At 39.2% G+C, this 21390-nt stretch overlaps 1 protein-coding gene across 1 annotated transcript in view; it reads left to right on the top strand.

Moving 5' to 3' along the window:
- Positions 1–21390, top strand: part of JAKMIP2 (janus kinase and microtubule interacting protein 2) — a 129700-nt gene that overhangs the window by 94576 nt on the left and 13734 nt on the right. Inside the window, exons 10-20 of the mRNA XM_015572604.1 lie at positions 216–344; positions 2906–2989; positions 3657–3719; positions 6274–6372; positions 7537–7635; positions 9705–9758; positions 10624–10689; positions 13969–14037; positions 15004–15081; positions 18031–18234; positions 20065–20130. Of these exons, the coding sequence (XP_015428090.1) occupies positions 216–344; positions 2906–2989; positions 3657–3719; positions 6274–6372; positions 7537–7635; positions 9705–9758; positions 10624–10689; positions 13969–14037; positions 15004–15081; positions 18031–18234; positions 20065–20130 (1011 nt within the window). The remainder of the gene's footprint in view (positions 1–215; positions 345–2905; positions 2990–3656; positions 3720–6273; positions 6373–7536; positions 7636–9704; positions 9759–10623; positions 10690–13968; positions 14038–15003; positions 15082–18030; positions 18235–20064; positions 20131–21390) is intronic.

The following is a 21390-nucleotide window of genomic DNA, read 5'->3' as shown; positions in this document are numbered from 1 at the left end:
CATAGCACATGAACAGACAATAGTGCAGGGAAGACCCAGGGAGGGGGCAGGATTGAGGTGGATGGTGTCAATGGGGGTGGGAGGGAACATCTGTAATACTTTAAACAATAAAGATAATGTTTTTAAAGTAGATGGAGGTTAATATTTCACATTGGACACAGGACCTGAACTTAGCATAATTATTTTTCGGCTTTTTTTATTTTTTCTACCTCAAGAGTTTAGCAGCTGAAGAGTCTGAGCTACGATTTCGACAACTAACAAAAGAATACCAGGCCCTCCAAAGAGCGTATGCCCTCCTGCAGGAGCAGACTGGAGGCATCATCGACGCTTTTTTCGGCTCCAAGGTTAGTGTGTGTCTCGGAGAGTGCTCGGAACTGGCTTTTTACGCAGCCCTCGCAGCATCAAAGACTCACCGACATAAAAATATCAATCCGGTAGCTTTCCCTGTGCCCTTCTCTCCTCTGCGGCTTTTGAACTGTTGTATCTTTTATGTCAACAAGCTTGGATCTAGAGACATTAGAACCAGCCTGGATCGATGCTTTTGTTTCTTTTAGATATTTGAGTATCTTGCTATTTGAAAACTTAACATTTTCAAAACTAGACAATATTGAATGTTGATAATCCATTTTTTTCAGTTTCTTGCTTGGGGAAAAAAAATCACTTTTGTCTTTCAAAAGCAATGGTTAGCCAGTTTCTCTCCTTAGTTAGTAAGTACACAGCATTGCATCAGCAGCCTCCTGAGAATTTCCACTGCCAATATCTCATTTAATCCTTGTGACGGCTCCCAAAGGCAGGTATTTTATAAAAGAGGAATTTGAGGCTGAGAGAGGTTCATTGAATTGCCCAAGATCACACAGGTAATAAGTGGGAAACTGAGATTCCAACTCAAGTCTTACTGGATCAGATGTTCCTTCCATTTTTTACAATTGCCTCTCATAAGCCTATTTCAAAAATATAAAAATAAACACACACAATGCTAACATTTAACGTTTATTTAGTGCTTGCTGTGTTCCAGGCATTGTGCTGAGCACTTTATATACATTTATATCATGGAATCCTAAAATAGCCCTATGCATTAAATGCTTTTGTTATCTTCTTTTTATAGAAGTGGAAATAATATCTTAGAAAGGCTTAAATGTAGCTTAGCTCAATTAAAATGAGAATACATAGCTTAGATTACAGCTAGGATATGAACCTAGTCTTTCTGAGTTCAGGGTTAGAACCACCCTGCCACAACTGCCCCAGAGGTTAATTAACAAAGGGCAGAAGGAGTGTGATCTCCCGTGGTTTATCCTCCTTCCTATTTACAGGGTCTAGAGCAGGGGGGGGGGACCTTTTTTCTGCCAAGGGCCCATTTGGATATTTAAAACATAATTTGTGGGCCTTACAAAATAATCAACTTAGAAATTAGCCTGCTATATATCTGGTCAAACATTTAATGAACTCACCCCTAATGCCTTGGCAGGGCTAAACCACGGGCCTTATACATCCTGTGGGCTGGACATTCCCCACCCTTGCTCTTGAGTATGCTGAGGAGTGTTGTAGGACCTACTGTTAGTTGTTTAGTGGAAAAGGATAGATACTATAGTTATATATTTTTAAGTGGTGACATGTATACATGCACATACATATATATGAGTAAACATGTTTACAAAAAAGCAATCATCAGAATGGGGTGTACATGTGTGCCTTCATATTTATGTCCTATAACTATAATAGTTGTGGTTTTCATTATCAGCATTTATTAAGCATTCTAGCTAACATAACATTGCCAATTAAAATAATATCATATGCCTTGTGTTTTGGAGAGCTGGTCATATAGAAATTAGTTGTTTTACTCTTACCTCACTTTCCCATCTAAATAAAAGTTTAGCTTTATCTCTGGCTATTAGAATAAAAAAAAACACTTAACATGCAAAGCAAAATAGTCTAAAATGAATCAAGATGTTGGAAAAAGCAACACAATAAAATCAAAGAAGTAGAAATGAAAAAATAGACAATGTAATATAGATGAAATAGTATCAATGAAAACAAAAGATAAAATTATTTCGATGCAAGAAAAAAAATAAAGTACACTCAACACCCATTCAAAGTTAAAAAAGCTCTTAGCAAAATTAAGCTTGGCATTTTTTTTAACCTGATAAAGATGAATACAATCCTTAACAGTCCAAATAAATATTCTCCTCTCTATAAGGAATAAGGAAAGGATACCTACCATTCCTGACTTTATTCACCTTTGTAACAAAGAATTTATGCAGATCATAAGAGAAGAGAAAAATATATGTATGTTCAGAAAAAAATAAAACCTAATTTTTGCAGAAAATAGAATCGTAAACAGAAAATACGAAAATATCTAAGAATAAATTACTACACTAAATGAAGTAGGGTTATTCCTTAAAAGATTAGTGTTCAAAATTATTAATACACACAACACTTGACATCTACATGGACACATACATACATAAATACTTGGATTTGGATTTAGATTTAGGTCACAAAGTTGGCTCTGAATGAATGGAAAGATTTTGGAGAGGCAAAATGGGAGAAGGCTTGTCAAATGAGAGCAAGCTGGAGAGTCACAAAGCATATTTAGGAGACGGGAGATCACCAGCAGGTAAGGGGTGGACTGTGGTGCTCCTGAACAGTGGGAAAAGATTGGAAATATAATGGGAAATCTCAAGTCCCAAACTAAAGAGCTTGAATTTTAACCCAATGGCCAAAGGAGCCCCTGAAAGTTTTAAGCAAGAATTTAGATCACAAAAATAGTTTTAAGGGATTCTTTGGTCATAGAATGTTCTTCTTCTTCTTTTTTTTCCTTGCTGAGTTCTAATCAAGGAAGATGAGGGGAAGAAAAACATTGAGTTACCATTTTACTTACTGAGTTCTGGATTTTTGATTTCACTAGGCTCAAGAACAGCTCCAAGCAGAGGTGCTAAGGTATAAAGCCAAAATTGAAGATCTGGAAGCGACTCTGGCTCAGAAAGGGCAGGTAGGCATTTGGTTGCTGGCCATTCGATCTGACCTTCCTCTAGATCACCCTTGTGCACGGGCCACACCCAGGACACGGCTTGGCTCTCCACAGTGACCTTTCTCAAATGTGTCAGAATGTCCAGCGCTGTGTTTCTGTTCCTGGTGTTTTTCTGGCCAGAGCGTGAACCCAGCCACAACAGCGAATGAGGTTGGGCAAGAGGGAGATGCCAGAGGAAGAGAAGCCCTGTACCAATAGCCTGGGGTGGTCATACACTGCTAAGACAAGGACCCACCCCTGCAGCTGCATTCGTTGCCTCTCCGCTACATTTATGGTTCTGCATTTTAATGTTTTCCATCCATATGTATCTAGCCTGTGTGCATTCTGACCCTTGTCACTCTTTGCCTCTGTGGTCACTTCTGAGTCCCCAAAAGGCTGGTCCTGGATTATTCAGACTGAAAAAGGTAGAGGTAGTGAGTGACAATGAAAAGGGGGTTCAATTTTCCTGGCAGCTTTGGCCCCAGTTGTCTTTGAATACGGAGCTGGCAGGGGTTGGGTGTCATTTACCAATGGTTGGCAGGCAAACAAACTGGGTGAAAAGAAGACGGCTCTGGCAAAGTGGTTTGACAACACGGGCTCTTTCGTGCCACTCTGAAATGCTGACTGCGCGATATTCTTTGTCAAACAGGATTCACACTGGGTAGAAGATAAACAACTTTTCATTAAGAGAAACCAGGAGCTTTTAGAAAAGGTATGTTGGGCGCAATACCCTAGTGGGGCAGAGGAGACAATGATGAGAGATCCAGGAGCAGCAGGGGTCCTCTCAGGAGTGGCACAGGGGCCAGGGGAAGGGGCGGCTTCTCGGTGCTGTATTCTCCTCTGCTGCGTGCTCGACTGCATCCCTGTCACCGCCATCACCATCAGTGGAGTGGCACGTGTGCATGGCTCTGTGCTGGGCATTGCGCCAACGCAAAAGGATGTGATCCCTGATACCTATTGATGTGTTAACCATATATATATATATACTGTATATATGCTGTACATACATACATATATATATACACACAGCCACACGTGCACACATGCTATGTGGTTGTCCATCTACAAAAAGCACACTATGAATAGGACTTGTTATTTTGTGCAAGGAAGTGACAGGTTATGACTCCAAGTCCATGCTGCAACCTATCACAGTCAGTTTTCACTTTTAGTCTTTTTTGCTCAACTTGGCTGTTAATTTTTTTTTTTTAATAAAAGAACTTTTGAAAAGATTCCTCCAAAGCACAAAATTTCATGTCCAGGATTTTGTTCAACAAATCAAGATGCAAAAGCCTAGTTTAGTCCCAGATGATGGGTTATTTTGATTTGGGGCAATGAAATATAACAGATCATTTTAAGTTCAAAGGTGGCTTTTCCTTTGGTGTTTACTTTCCAGGAATATAATTTTAAAATTGCAACATAATCCTTTATATTTTTCTTGACAAAAATAGAATTTGAAAGCCCATTGGAATAAGGGAAATAATTCTGTAGGTCTACCCAAAATTATATAGAAATTATCTTAGAATAATTTCTGCCAATATTTCCTAGCTTTGACAAGTAATAGAAATTAACCATAAGGAAAGGAAAGAAGATACTAGTACTTGTCCTCCTTCCCCTCTGGCCTGGCAAAGTTAGGACATCCTATCTCACCTTCTGCATGATTAGAGACAGGGCTGATAAATACAAAGTAGGTGGGTATTTCAAGACTGAGAACTCATACTCTCAGAAAGGCTAAGGGGTCCCTACAAAGAAACCTTATTAGACGTTGGCTCTGGTCTGTGAATTACAACCTACAAACCAACTATCTACTTGCTAGCACTAAACACCAGAATCAGGAATTTCCCCCAATATCCCATCTCTAGTCCCAATACAAGATGCTAGAAAGTAGAATATTTTTGTGATCTAAGTCAACTTCTGAAAACTTTCAAATATTTTCTTGACCACAACTATCTAATGTAAAAACTTGAATTGACTTGAATTAATGTCACACAGCTCACTATTTTCCCATCTTTCTTTCCCTCTAATTTTTGTATGTCATGAGGCTATGAGTAAAAGAGGATTTTAGCAGTCTCAGAAATGCCCAGTAATATGTGCTATTACATCTCTTTGTCATCTAAAACATAATTCCCATTATGTCTTCTGTCTGATTTCATTTGGTCTTGATTTCTTTGGGCTAAAAGCAGAACGTTGAGCTCAGATTTTTAAAAGTGAAACAAAACTGAAACAACAATAAAGCAAAGCATCCTACTTCAAGTATGTATACTTGGGAAAGTAAAATTCATCCTATGCTGAAAAGCCCCTGTTTTTTTATACTTCTAACTTTAAGGCTTTAAATAATTACTGAGAAATGTCTACCCACATAGCTAATATCAAAGGCAGCCCATAACCCTTTGCAGATCATGAAATTTGTTGATTCCTTGTAGACATGGACCCTGTCTATAGGGTGAGGCATGTTCATACACAACCCACTTAATTCCATGCTTCATCAGGTTATACTAGAAGTCCTATAGGACAGCCCTATAGGAAAACAGAGGAGTTATTATTCTGGATGGGTAGACATGGAAGCTCTTACGGTAGGAAATGTTAGAGCTTGGTGTCCCAGGAAGTGTAGAATTTCCTCACCTAGAAAAGAAGTGGGGGGATCCCTTTTAGGCAGACAGATGAGCAAAGGTAGCTCCTGAAGTAGTCAGTCCATGGAGTAGATCTGGGTTTCTAGATTCTAGTGTGTATGTGTTCATGCGAGTGTGTGAATGTGTTGAGATGAGAGTGATAACATCTAAAACTGGAAAGCTACTTGGTAACCAGAATATCAAGGTTTTTAAATTCCATATTGAGAAGTTTGGCTTTACTCTGAAGGTAACTGGAACTCAGCAAAGTTTGTATATGATCAGAGATGTTTTTTAAAAATTATTTTCCCGACAACTTCTAACTCCAGAAATAAGAGGTATAAGATTCCATTATGTACTCCATTCTGGGAACCCCAGCAAGGCCATAATGAGTACCCTCAGATTCACTACTCACAGGGTCTCTAGACTTTATCTCAATGAATGGAGGTGTTCTCCAGTGTTTTCCTCTATGACCTGAAAAACTCAACCGAAGGATAACTGGAAGGAAAGCCAAAGACTTGCCATAGTCACATCTACTTGGGATGTTTTTTTCATGGTCTAGAATCTAGATGGGTTATTCACTGAGTAAATGAATGCTATCTATGCTTGCTTCGCAAAGTTGTATTGGCAATGTTCTCCTAACTTGAGGATTTACTTTATTAGATAGAAAAGCAGGAGGCAGAAAATCACCGCTTACAACAGGAACTGCAGGATGCCAGAGACCAGAATGAACTGCTGGAGTTTCGAAACCTAGAGCTAGAAGTAAGGAAATGATGATCATAATGATGATAATAATCATAATAGCTAACACACATGGAGCACGTGCTATGTGTGAGGTGCTGAATTAAGCATTTCAGCTGCATACTCTCATTGGACCTCACAACCACAATCCAGGTTTTATAGATGAGGCAAGTGAGGTTGAATCCGTCGCCCAAGTCCTGTGATTAGTGAGTGGTAAAGCATTGATGCAATTCAGGATGTCTGCCCAGATACTGTATTTTTTCAACACTATTAATGCCTTGATGAACAAGACTAATGAATAGACTTTAAATAATTTAAAGAAGCAATTTCAAACTTCATCAATGATTCATTGCTTTCAAATAATCATTTCCATCCTTCATTTAATTCTGACTTGAAAAAAGTCACCTTAAAACTTATATTTCAAAGTGCACTATATGCAAAATTATTTTATCATTGGACATTTGAATTTTTCAGTCAACTTTTTTAGTCTATCATGCATTTATGCCAAAAGCTAAGAAGCAAGGTAACTTGTTTTGAGAAATACTTTGGTTAATCTAACCAAATTTTAGAGTTGTGTTTTTGTTTTTTAAGTAAAACATATCAATCAAATAAGATTTTGATTGTATCATGCAGAATCTGGCTTAGGATCTGGTTGAATGTATGTTGAAATGTAAAGGATAAGAAACATTCTTATTTAATTTATCTTATTCTGCCAACAATTTTTTCTTGAGGTCCTTTCAAATTAGGTCTGGATAGAGTTAGTAGTCAGTATGCTTCAATGAAAAAGAGTTGTCTTTGGTAGCCCATATACAGCACATTATTCATAAAGCTTGAGTGGATTGAATATGCAAAAGTCTGTTAGCTGCCACAAAACTGCATGGTCAAAAGATAACTCTTTGTGATACCTAAAAGCTCTAAATATTCTGATAGTTTGACTTGCAATCCCACTTCCCACATTTCCCTGATCCAAAAAATTTGCAAGATTGGATGACACCATTTATAAATTCCCTTACATACCTTTGCTGACTAATCAGTCATTTCCATTAAATTTAAGCATGAACATCTTGAGGTTTTTTTTTTCCAAATGTCATATTGATACACTGCTGAAATAGCAGACAACTGGTTTAGTGTTTAATCAGTTGTTGCTTTTTTTTAATGCCCATATATTCTCCACTGTATTTCAAGGAAAGAGAGAGACGGTCCCCTCCATTTAATCTACAAATTCACCCATTCTCAGATGGTGTGAGTGCTCTCCAGATCTACTGTATGAAAGAAGGTGTCAAGGTAGGCAGATATTTGATGTTTTACGTTTGTAAGAAAGTGGAAAAACTGGGAATTGGAAAAGGGGAGGTTGCTCATGACTTTTGTCTTTCGGTCACTGGATGTCATTTTGATACAAACTGGGTAAGAATTGAAAGTAGTCATGTCCATTGGAAAATCAATAGAACATAAAATAAATGTGTGACAGATGTGTGAAATGTAACAACAAAGAACACAGGAAGCCATGATTATTTAGAACAGAGTAACATAAAGAATATGAATTCAAAATATTAATATAATCTTTAATTATCTAGAGGAAATATTCAATGAATTCAGTAGTTCAATAAACATATTTCAAGTACGCTAGATAAAAATGTACTTGTTGAGTCCCTCTGTTGTGATGTTGGTTGTAAGTGCTGTGGAATTCATATTCTTGGAATTTCAGCATTAAAAGAGACCTTGAAATTGTCTAGTTCAGCATCTCTCTAGGTATGTTTAATTTAGGGAAGATTTATATTGCTCAGTTTGACAAAATATACTTCTATCTGTAGTGATATTGGATTACATTGTAAATAATATTAAGGTTGAATGGAGCTGGCTCCATCTCCTGGGATCAATATTGTCCTTCAATGTAATGAAATCACATGGCAAATATCTATTCCAGAAGTAAAACTGGGAAGCCTCCCGCTATTCCTGGCCTCTCCTTACCTTCTGCATGGCCCTTCCTGCTCCCACTTTGAGCTGCCAAATATCCTGCGTTAGTTGCCTTCCCTCTGCCTATGAGAATGAGCTAGACTTTCCCCTGTGGTAGGATCTGCTATGTTGCCTTTGAAGATAAGAGGAGAAAGTGGTACTAATGAGGTAAAAAGTGTGGGGTAGGAGGAGGGGATGAGGTAGTAAAATTGTGCTTCCTTGACTTCCATCTTCAACCACTTTCACCAAGGTTTAAACTCTGGCCTTCCTGAGCTACATGAAAATTTGTAAAGCAAAGCAATTTTTTATTCAGCTCTAATTAAATGAAAAGTACTTTGCTTCATCTTTTTCTTGGATACTTTTTTCTTACGATAAATCATAAACTACCTTACCCAATGGTTGTCATTTACACTGAGTAGCCAGATTATTATGACCACCTCATCAGTACTTCATTGACACTTCCAAAAATACTGAATATTGAAAACTTCCTAAGCAAATACTCTCAAGGTTTTATTATTATTATTATTATTATTATTATTTGCATGATTAATTCACTTCATTGTACTGATTATTATACACTGAGTTATAATAATCTGGCCACTCAGTGTATATCCAAAGGAACTCTTTGCAATGGAGTTTACTTGCTTTAGACTGATGCAAGGATTATAGTAAAAATCCGCTGTTTCCAAAAGATGAAATTAAAGCTCAATTAAAAGAAGGACTGCATTACAGTTTATGTGGCAGTCAAAATCTCAACCAACTCAGAATCCCATTAATTAAAATGAGGTTGGTTCATTATTTATATTTACTACCTATTATTTTTCTTTATACCTGAAGTCTACCATGACTGAAAAAATGGACAACTATTATAAAAAAGTTAATGTAAGCCTTCACTACATTCTAGACCAGGGGTGGGCAAACTTTTTGACTCGAGGGTCACATGGGTTCTTAAACTGGATGGGAGGGCCAGAACAAAAGCATGGATGTGTGAACTAATATAAATTCAAAGTAAACATCATTACATAAAAGGGTACGGTCTTTTTCTTTTTAGTTTTATTCATTTCAAACGGGCCGGATCCGTCCCTCAGGCCGTAGTTTGCCCACGGCTGTTCTAGACTCTTTTGTATATAATCTGTTTCTCCTCAAGATCAGCCTTTAAAGGAGGTATTTTTTTACCTTCATTTTGCAATTGGCAAAATTGAGAATGAACTGTTAAGTAGTTTTCCAAAATTCACACAGCTTATAAGAAGCACAGTGGAAATTTAAAACCAGGCGTGCCTCCTTGAAAACCCAAGGAATTACAGGGTTAAAATGTCTTCTCTATATTAGGCTTGGGGCACTGGGAAAATGGGAAGCCACATTTGTGTCTTTGACTTGAGTGCATCTCCTTGATTTTGCAGGATGTGAACATCCCTGATCTCATAAAGCAGCTTGATATCCTGGGGGACAATGGGGTAAGTATGAATTAAGTAAGTGCAGGAAAGATAAGAATTTGCCTAACAAGAGGCAAGAAATCCTTGCCAAAGTGTCGCCTGTGAAATAATATCAAGTGGGGGGCCATGGTCACCGAAGGATGTAGCTCTCCAGAGAGAATCAACAGTTTATCAGACAACTTGGCTAAAGGATTGTAAGGATCTCTGGAAGGCAGTGACAGAGATGGGAACTGGTAAAATGCTTTTCGTGAGCAGGTTTCTGATTTGAATGCCAACCACATCTGCAGTGATTAAAGCTGATTGCCTTCTGACTGTTGCTTGGAGGCATCCAGCGTGAAATTCATCAGTCATGCAATTGCAAATGGTGCTGAATAGTAGGGTTGGTGGCAGCCACATAAAAATGGACCAGGAAGCTATAGTCCTTTTTCTTTTTAAAAACACCTTCCAGGCAGGGTCAAGGCATATTAATCCAGTGGGAGGACTGTTCATTGAGATCTTAGATGAATGATACATGTAGGTTGAGAAGTTACACCATTTTTTCCCTTAAACAATTGTCAAAGGGGAGAACATTATCAATGAAATCGCATGAAACTGCTATGCAGAGATTACTGTTTATTTCATTTTGGTTTATGCTCTTCTTATAGCATGACTATTAATGAAGTATGCTAATGGTGAAACAAAACCAAGTCAGTGTTTGAGAGGTATAAAGAAACAATATACTTTTTATAGATTTTGAATGAACTCTTTGTGAAGAATTATTACTAAATAGAACATTTGTTAAGGTTCCATGCATTTGTGTCTGTGGCAAGCACTTAGGCAATATTTTCTGATAATGTAAATATCTGGCATGTCTTCAGCTTATTTTTTTTTCTGTCTTTTTTCACAGAATTTAAGAAATGAAGAACAAGTGGCCATAATTCAGGCCAGCACTGTGCTGTCCCTGGCAGAGAAGGTAATAAATTGTATTGACTTTCAAATCATCTCCGTGCCTGGCTTAACACCTAAAGAGTAGGGTAGGGTTATTGAATGCCTAATAAAGATTTTATTTTTCAGGGTGAGACAACCCAGATAAAATGAAAACACACACCAAAAAAAGTCTACACACTGATTTGGGGTGGGTGGATAATTCTTGCTTTGAAGTCTCTTAAAAATAGAATTCTATAAAAATGGAAAACCTTCTAAATTACATTATTCAAGCAATCCTTACCAAGATGGGAAACCGATAAAGAAGGATTTTGTTAGAACAAAATTCAACCGAGTATATTTGAAGATTTTTTAATTTAATTTATTGGGGGTGACATTAGTAAATAAAATTATATCGGTTTCAGGTGTACAATTCTATAATACATCATCTGTATATTACATTGTGCGTTTACCACCACAACTCAAATCTCCTTCTGTCACCATTTACCCTCTGCCACCTCCCTCCACCCTCCTTTCCCTCTGGTAATCACCATACTGTTGTCTGTGTCTATGGTGGGTTTTTTTGTTTGTTATGTTTTGTTTTGTATTGTTTTGTTTTTGCTTAATCCCTTCACCTTTTTCATCCAGTCCCCCAGCTCCCTTCCCCTCTGACAACTGTCAGTCTGTTGTCTACCTATGAGTTTCTACTTTGTCTGTTAGTTTATTTTGTTCGTTAGATTCCACATATGAGTGAAATCATACGGTACTTCCTTAAATTTGAAGAACTGATTGGCTTTTTAAGTGATTCATGGACTGGGCAGCATCCCAGCTAGCAACTATAACACCACTCTTAGAGGTCGTGCAAAACGGAAAGCTTTTATAGGAAGAAAGGTGGGGCTAGGGAGCTATTAACAAAAGAAAATAAACCAGCATTTCTAGGCCAGGACATCCTTTTTTCAGGGGAGGCAGGCAAAGGTCTTATCATGCAGGTTGCCTCTTGATCCTACGGGGAAGAGAGAAGCGCTCCAGGGACAAAGAATGTTGCCCAGAGAATTCCAGACTGGTTGACCGAGATTATATTCCCAGTAAAGGTCACAACTGCAATTAGGTCAGACATTAAGTTTAGGTTTGGTATCATGGGCTTTAGCACAAGTAATGCCATTTGTGGCCTTCTGGTGTTAACAATTGAGAAGCGGTAAATTGGAATGTGGCTCTTTTTATGGGCTTTTCCTTGGGTGTGTACATGCAAATTGTTTCCAAAGAATTCTGGGACCTGGTGGTAGCTCTCTGCAGGCTCATTCAGAAAGCCCAACATGAGAGTGTGCTCTGCCCTCTTGTGTCTAAACCTGATGGGTGGTAGGAAGAGTGAAAGAGGAGGAAAGAGCAGGTAGATAAGTCTGATAACTGGCTGTATTCAGGGTGCCTTGAGAATCGCACATAGTTGAGAGTCATGTATATGTGGTTGGGTCTAATGAGAACTATGTAAGTCCCTTGAGATGCTTCCTTAATTCCTAACTGCATATAAAGCTTGTTATAAAATAAATGAAACCAAGAGGAAGCAATCAGCTTACTACAAACTGAAATGAGGGAATTCTACAAATCAAATGAGCCTGTCATCTTACTCAAACAAAACAAAGACATTTAAAAAATGGTTATAAAATAAAAAGGTACTTAAGAAATTGCCCTAGCTGGTTTTGCTTAGTGGATAGAGCGTCAACCTGCAGACCCAAGGGTCCTGGCTTCGATTCTGGTTGCAGGTTGCAGGCCCTGTTCGGGTCATGTACAGGAGGCAACCAATCAATATGTTTCTCTCATATCGATATTTCTCTCTGTCTTTCCGTCTCTTCCACTCTCTCTAAAAATCAGTGAAAAAATATCCTCGGGTGAGGATTAGGAAAAAGAAAAGAAATAGTGAAATGACCTTTTTTGGTATCCTGATTCAAGCAAACCAAGCGTAATAAAAAGGACATTTTGCTGACAGTTGGGGAAATTTTAATATGGACCAGGTACCAGACAACAATGTTAATGTTAATTTTTCAAAATGTGAAAATGGCCTTGTGGTTATGCTTTTTTTTTTCTTTTTAATGAAAAAAGGCCTTATCTGTTAGAGATACATATTGAGGAATTTACTTGTGAAATGATATCTGGGATTTGCTCTCCCTAGTTACATGAAATACATCTTTTAATCTTCATATTATTATTGATCCCATATTACAGATAAGAAAGTTGAGGCTTTTAGAGAAATCAGGTAACCTTTCAAGTCCACAGAACCATGAAAAGCTAGAATTGGGATTTAGATCCAAAGTAGTGTGCTTCTAGAACCTACACACTTAATTATTATGCCCAATTACTTCCTGAAGGGATAAGCTGATGTTTAACTTGGTAGAGACACTGTATAAGACTTGTTCTTTTGCCGAAACCGGTTTGGCTCAGTGGATAGAGCGTCGGCCTGCGGACTGAAAGGTCCCAGGTTCGATTCCGGTCAAGGGCATGTACCTGGGTTGCGGGCACATCCCCAGTGGGGAGTGTGCAGGAGGCAGCTGGTCGATGTTTCTCTCTCATCGACGTTTCTAACTCTCTATTCCTCTCCTTTCCTCTCTGTAAAAACTCAATAAAATATATTTAAAAAAAAAAAAGACTTGTTCTTTTAAATTATATGTGTGGTAGGTTCATACCATAATATTCAAAGTTGAAATTTATTCAGGGAATTGTTCAATGCTAACATCAATGTCATAAACAGAATTATATGTTTTAAGTGTTAAGGAAATTTTCTAAGTTTTTTTTATGTGCTTTAAAATGTCTCTACTCAACAAAAATGATTCTTTAACACTTACTAGTAGCTGTACTATTTTATATATTTAAAAATTGCTAATTCTCCAGTCTTACTTGGCATTCTTCTTTTCATCATGCTCCCCACAACCATGAAGAATTGGACATCCCTTCTGGTTGGAAATTGCCCCTCATTTTTGCCTAATCACCTTTGACTCATTGTTCAGATTCCAGTGCAATTGTCACTTCCCAAGAAAGCCTGCCATGGTGATCTCCATGCGGGCAAGAATGTGTTGTTGGGCAAAAAAATGTGTTGGTTACCATCGCAGCTAGCACATTGCCTGGCACATAATAGATATCAATTAATATATTCGTTTAATGAATGAATGAATGAAAAACTATAGTCTTATTTCTGAACTAAGAGATAAAATGTACCAAGTTTTCATTTCAGTTCTTAGTCTGTTTCCTGAGCTATAAGGGGAACTGACTAAGCACCTCAGTAGAGAGCACCATATACACCATACCAGGGAGTCATGTTGAACACTTTTGTCTTGTTCAGTGGATCCAGCAAATCGAAGGAGCAGAAGCTGCCCTGCACCAGAAAATGATGGAATTGGAAAGTGACATGGTGAGTACAAAGATGAGGTATCATAAAAATTAAAGGGAAATTGAACAGGCCAATGGGAAATGACTGCTTTCTACCAGTTTTATTTGGCAGTGATGAAAGTTTGTAGCCTTCCATTATTTTGTGTACACACTGTGGAACAAAGTTCCCAGAAATCTTCAAGAACTGTTTATATTGAAAATACCCTTGAAAACTCTTTAAATGCACAAACATTAATTACACATTCAACCTGTACTGGGCACTGTTCTAGGCATTGGAGCTCAGAGGTACTCAGGACAGTCACCAGCAAAATGAGTCTTGCAGGCAGTTATGTACTGAAGGCAGTCATACACACAAAGAAATAACTGACTGTACTTGGGGCTGTATTATACACAAAGATATATTTTTAAATACTAATGGGAAAATGTGCACAATCTGAGAGGCACACAGAAGCTGAGGACTCAAGGGAAGATTAGATTTGTCTCCAGTTCCTACTGGCTCTGCCTCAGGAACAGACACCCATTAAGTAGCATTGTGGTGGTGGGTGGGATTGCCGCCACTCTCTGAATTCTTATCTATCTTTGTGTTTGCTAATCATACACAGATGTCATCAGATGAGTTTTTCATTATTCAACTCTGCTAAATTACATTTCATAACATCCTTACCTAAATACACTATCATAATATATTTGCACAGATATACGTATTAGTGAACATTTATCTTATCAAAATCTATACTCTTGGATTGGCATAAAAATCCTTTAAAGCATTGTTCATTATGTCTTTCGTGCTTCTTTCCATTGATTTTCACATTGTCTGTGTGAGACGCTGAAAGTTGAACTATTTCCCTAACAGACAAAATCGATGACCCTACAAATACTGATGATTTGTCTTGTGATGGAATTAGAGAGAACACTGATCAATATGATTATATATCACTTTCTGGTTAACTAAGCTGACTCTATTTATCAACATGGCCCTTTTTTATAGGAACAATTCTGCAAAATCAAAGGCTATCTGGAGGAAGAGCTAGACTACAGAAAACAAGCTCTGGACCAAGCATATATGGTAGGTACAGCAAGCACTCAAGAGACTCAGAGTGTTTATATCAAATACTATGGAGGAAAACATCTGATTTAATTTGTCATGCCACATACTCAAATAGGCCATAGCGTGCAATGGTTTATTTATTCAATGGTTTCCAATTCTTATTATATATCTCTAGCTCTTTGCTATGATATTAAAATATTCTTATAATCTACACTAATAAAAGAGAAAAATGGTAATTGGCGTACGACGCTACCCTTTTCATTGGCTAATCAGGGCTATATGCAAATTAACTTCCAACTCAGATGGCAGTTAACTGCCAACAAGAATTTGCATATGTAGGCACAATGCAGGGAGGTGAAAGGGAAAGCAGGAAGAAGCCCCCTGCCACTGACAGTGATCAGAAACCCAGGAGGGCGCTAAGAGCCCCCAGGGCCGCCTTTGTCCTGCCCCCCAGCCATGATCGGAGAATCAGGCGCCTTTGCCGCCCTGGCCAGTGATAGCAGGAAGTAGGGGTGGAGCCAGCAATGGGAGCTGGGCACGGTTGAAACTGGAAGTCCCTGGAGCTAGGGGTCCCTGAAGCCTGGGTCAGAGGCGTCAGGCTTGGGCGGGGGCTGGAGCAAGCGATCAGAGGGAGAGGGGGGTCCCCTGCCCAGGCCTGACGCCTGGGCCAGAGGCATCAGGCCTCTGCTGGGGCCAGAACCAGTGATGGGGGGAAATGAGGGTCCCCTGCCCAGGCCTGACGCCTGGGCCAGAGGCATCAGGCCTCTGCTGGGGCCAGAACCAGTGATGGGGGGAAATGAGGGTCCCCTGCCCAGGCCTGACGCCTGGGCCAGAGGCATCAGGCCTCTGCTGGGGCCAGAACCAGTGATGGGGGGAAATGAGGGTCCCCTGCCCAGGCCTGACACCTCTGCTGGAGGCCTCAGGCCTGGTCAAGGGGCCGATCCGGTGATTGGCGATCGGAGGGTGATGGGGGTCAATGCCTGAGTGCTCCCCGTATGTGAGAGGGGGCAGGCTTGGCTGAAGGACACTCCCCCCCACACACACACCCACACCCCCAGCGCACGAATTTCGTGCACCGGGCCCCTAGTACTTAATAAATATTTAATTTTACTTTAAATTTTTAAATTAAATGTATATCATTATATAATATTTTAATGAAAGACAGACTGCATGGCCGTGTAGATTAAAGAGAAAATGAATTAAATCCACTGGGGAGCCTAATTTAGTGGTAGACTAATAAAGTCTTTAATGTTTGTTATATACATTTTTAATTCACTTATTTCCCACAACAAGTCTAAGAGGTATAGGTGATATTATCCCTCTATTACATATGAGGACATGAAGGTTTAGAGAGTGAAAGGAATCTGCCCAAACTGGTAAGTAGGTAGTGTTTAGATCTGACTGCAGACATTGTGGTCTTAACTACCATGATCCAGCCACCATAAGCAAAGTGTATCAGTAAATAGGCTATTCCTTCTCTCCCACAGATCATGCCGAGTGAGGAGCACTCTTAACTCACTCTCCTGTACAAAAGTCATAACAAGTAATTCCTAATATTGGACGAGAGCTTGCATTTCTTCTGTCCATATGCAAACCCCCCATCATTAATCCACAACAATGACTCAAGAGAAAAAGAGCAAACTTAGAAGAGGAACATTTCAGGGAGTTGCTTGTAGAAGTTTTTCTAATGCTTTCCTGGAAGCAGCCCGAGTCACTTTTGGGAAAAGAGTGAAGCACTTAGTTTCTGCTCATAACAAAGATAAATTGGTATTTCCCCTCCAAGATGAATAAGAGGTCTGAGCATTACTTGATGGGGAAAAGAGAGAATGAGTTGGTCACTAGAGAATAAAGAAGGAAACGATTCTTCCCCTCCTTCCCACCCTTTATCCTTGCCTCCTCTACCTGTACATAAAACAATTAAGCTGTGTGTGTACTCATTCAGACAACAATACTTTAAAAAGATGAGATCTGCATAATCTATGACAAGAGTTAGGAAAACATCCCTCACCAGGGCATGTCTGTTTACCTCTGTCAAAGTCACAGGGAACAAGACTGTATATTTTGGCAACTGTGTCTGAAACATGTTTCAAAAAAATCCAAAACTGAGATGTGAGGAAGAATAGACTCTTCATCTAAAACAAGAAAAGACTTGCCCAGGCAGTGTGGCTCAGTGGTTGAGTGTCAATCTATGAACCTGGAAGGCACATTTTGATTCCTAGTCAGGGCCCATGTCCGGATTGCAGGCTCAATCCCCCAGATCAGAACGTGCAGGAAGCAACCAATCAATGATTCTCTCTCATCAGTGATATTTCTATCTCTCTCTCCCTCTCCCTTCCTCTCTGAAATCAATAAAAATATATTTTAAAAAACAGACCAATTCCAGAAGCTCCAGGCCATTTTTGGATCATATTTCCTGATTTTTATTTTAAGAAGAAATATGGGGATTATAAAGCCATCTTCAGGTACTGAGGTCTGTCATGTGGAAGAGTCGTGGCATTTTGTGCATTAAATTTACCTCTGATTTCAAGTATTGTATTCCAACTTTGACCACTTTTCAATACTTATTTCTAAAAATGTGGCCACTATAATAGATGTCTTTAAATATTTGAAGGGCTGTCAAATGGAAGAGAAAACAAACTTATTTTCAGCTACATTTCAGAATAGAAGAATGTACAGTTATTATAACAAAGTAAGAACTTTTTAACAATGAAAGTTGTCCAAGAAAAATAACAAATTTCTCATCATCTAAGAAGTTAACATATTGGATAAATGATTCTTATGGACTCTTATAAAGGGGATTATTATATGGGTAGTTAGTTTGGGAAAACTATGAAATGCATTTAATTGCTATGATCCTGTAAGACTAACTAACATATCTCTTCCCATACACACACTTATGTGTACACTCACACACCACATAGAAAATGCTCAATTCCAAAGTTAGACTTTTCTCATTTTATTTGCCAGAGAATCCAGGAACTAGAAGCTACTTTGTACAATGCTCTGCAGCAAGAAACTGTTATCAAGTTTGGCGAACTGCTGAGTGAGAAACAGCAAGAGGAGCTGAGGACGGCGGTAGAGAAGCTACGGCGGCAGATGCTGAGGAAGAGCCGAGAATATGACTGTCAGATCCTTCAGGAGAGAATGGAGCTCTTGCAGCAAGCCCACCAGGTGAGGATGAGTGACTTCTGCGTAGGGTTGGTACTAAGCAAGTGGGACTCGGTACCAAGTACACAGTGCTGCGCATGGGTGTGGAGAAGCCCAGGAGTGAGACGCTATTTTCAGAGTAAAATAAACCACTTTTGTTTTCTACCTACCTTTAGATAAGGGAGGACTGTTTTGTAATGACTCCATCTTAAGAAAATGGGCGTTGTAGACGCACTGCATTTTACTACTGTTTCTGCAACTGCTTTGTCACGAAATACCCTTTGACTCTCATGGAGCCTGATTCTCCCTGTTATGCAGGGAGGCAGGACTTCCTCCAGGACAGGACTAATGCTTTCCTCCTGTTACTCAGCCCAGCCCATACGTAGTCTGATCACACAATCTGAAAAGGGTGAAAGAACGCAAGGGCCTTTCCCTTTATTCCCAGAACAAACAGCAACAAAGCTTGGAAGATGCCACTTACTTCCTGGCATTTGCGGCATGTCAGCAAGTAAACTAAGGGCTCTACTCACATCATTTCATTTAATTTACAAAAGAGCCCACGAAGGCAAATATCCTTAATATCCCATTTCAAGAGAGAATGATTCTGAAATAAGAGCACTTAAATGGTTTGCCCAAGATGACACGGATAGTAAGCAACAGAACCAGAATTGCAGCCCAGGTCCACCTGACCCCAAGGCCACTGCGCGTAACCACTTTCCTAACTGACGTATGCAGCTTGAGTTGTGTGTGATTTGTGATTCATCTACACCAGCGAGGTTCAAAATGGACACCCAATGTTCATTTATAGCCCAGATTCTTCATCCAACTCTTAGTTTATGTCTTAGCTTAGAAGGTGAGGAAAAGGTCAAAGGTAGATTCCATAAGAATTTCAGAATTGGAAGTGCCAGGCTATATAGTATTTGTCACGCAGAAGCTGTAACAAGCAACTGGTATAAAATCCAGATGGGCTCTACAAGAAGAAGGAATCATGTGGTCATCAGAGATCAAGGTGAGTGGAAGAGGAACAGGGGTTATTTGATAACATCAATAAGAACCATGCGTGGGCAACTTGGCATTTAGCACACCTCAGATGTAGCCGGGAGCTCTGTGGCTAACAGACTCTCCAAGATAACAGGGAACTCTGAAGCCATTTGTCTAGTTGACAGACAAATTCAAAATAGTCCTGGAACTTTATTGTCTTCAGGATTAGTTGGGTTATTTTTTTCATGTTTGCTTTTTCCCTGATTTATCAGTTCCCTCCTTAAAATTTTTATGGAAGTGTAATCTCTACTGTGTATTATGAGAACTGGCCAGTCGTGTTTTGTGAGGAAATTCCACCCTGAAACAGAGTTAAAATAAGGTTGAAAAGAAAGGTTAATAAAAAGCAATGGGCTTGTTTGCATTTGTGTTAGTCAGCTTTATCCAGTTTTTACTGTAGTAACAACCAACCAAAAATCTTAATCCAAATGGTTTACAACGACGTTTGTTTCTTGTTCACTAGTTCTGATTCACACTGTCCCTGCTAGGAGGCAGCATTCCACAAGTCACATCCCACCCGCCAACACCAGTCCCATGGTCCAGCATGAGGACAATGGGTGGGGACTGTATCTCTCATGATGAAAGGGTCTGCAGGGATAGACCCAGTAGAGAGGGTTAGCAAATCACTTCAACCACAGGTGCAGGTGATTTTGAAAATGCAGCAGTTGGGTATGAAAAAAAATGTATATGTGATATTTCCAGCTGCTCATACTATTGCTAATGTTTTTATAGAAAGTTGACTGTTTTAGGTTGGTGAAGAATCTTTTGGTTCAACTTAATGCCCACTAATGCTTTTCCTTTTTCTTCTTTCTCCAGAGAATCCGTGACTTAGAAGATAAAACAGACATCCAGAAAAGACAGATAAAGGACTTAGAGGAAAAGGTAGGTGTTAAGGTCAACATCTATTTTAACTCTACTTTATAATCAGAAATTAATGCCAGTTTCACTCACTGTGTGTGTTCTTTCTTTCATCTCGGGTACTGTGTACTTTGCGTAGGCAGCTGCATAGACGTAGGCCTCACCTGAGTCAGGCACCGGGATCCCAGTGTAGGTGCTGCCCTCGGTGCTTTGCCTTTTGTGTTGATTCCATTCTTTTCCGTAAGTTATTTCCTTCCTCAGTTTCCCCTTCTTCATCTTTATTTCCTTTTCAAATGTTTCTTTTGAGTTTTGTTATTCTGTTTTCTCTTAAAAATACGTTTAACGCCTTTTTAAAAAAAATCCCATTATTATTCATAAAAAGCCCTTCATTCCTGATACTGCAGTTTCACTTCAAAAATAAATTCATAAATGAAGATTGACATATGATAATTATGCCCTCCTGTCACTTCCTCATGTCATTTCCCCCAGTGATCTAGAAAAATCACTGCTTCTTCCAAGCGAGCCAGCACTTTTGGGGGGTTAAAGCATAGTCTTTCTTAAAGAGGACATTTGCAGATGTGTGTGTGGTGGGAGAAGGGGCATTTGTGCAGGGGTGCTAAACAAGCTCTGCGATGAATTAAACAGTTTGGCACAACAAAGTTATCCTTCCGGTGATGCCAGGAGTGTCTGCTGAGGAACACAGCAAACATGTTGAGAGGTTTTCCTTGAGTTCCAATATCATGGACTCGAAGTAGCTGCCAGATCGCTACGTTGCAAAATAATATAATGCTTTCCTGTATCTTCCATAGTCACCCAAGAAGAAAATAGCAAACCATGTGGCATTTCTGAGACTATGGTTAGAACTTGGTTCATCCCAAGTTGCTTCTGTAGTTGTCCACATATGTGAGTTCAGATGGAGCTGGTGGGGACCATCAGCCACCTGGATTCTTATGTAGGCTGGTCTTCAGGTACTTATTTGACATTGGGTAAGACCCCCTGTGTCTAAGCCGTGTCTATAGAATACGTATGATAACATTTACATTCACCTCCTCTCCACGAGGAACAAAATTAGTGGTTGGTTAAAACAGTAAGAAAGTCAAATTTAAAAGTATAAATTTTTAAAGTACCAAATGTAAAGTATACTTCTGCAAATTTTTAAATTTAAATTTTCCTCATTTCAGACGTGTGCTATTTAGTTCTCCAGGATTGAATGAGGCAAAGTTAAACAAGGACTTAGTCTCATTTCCCAAGTTTTTGGCAAGAAGACCCACAAATCAGGATTTC

Source organism: Myotis davidii, unplaced genomic scaffold (genome assembly GCF_000327345.1).
Source record: "Myotis davidii unplaced genomic scaffold, ASM32734v1 scaffold89, whole genome shotgun sequence".
NCBI lineage: Eukaryota > Metazoa > Chordata > Mammalia > Chiroptera > Vespertilionidae > Myotis > Myotis davidii.
Note: the sequence above shows the minus strand (reverse complement) of the source record. Positions and strands in the feature narration are given on the sequence as shown.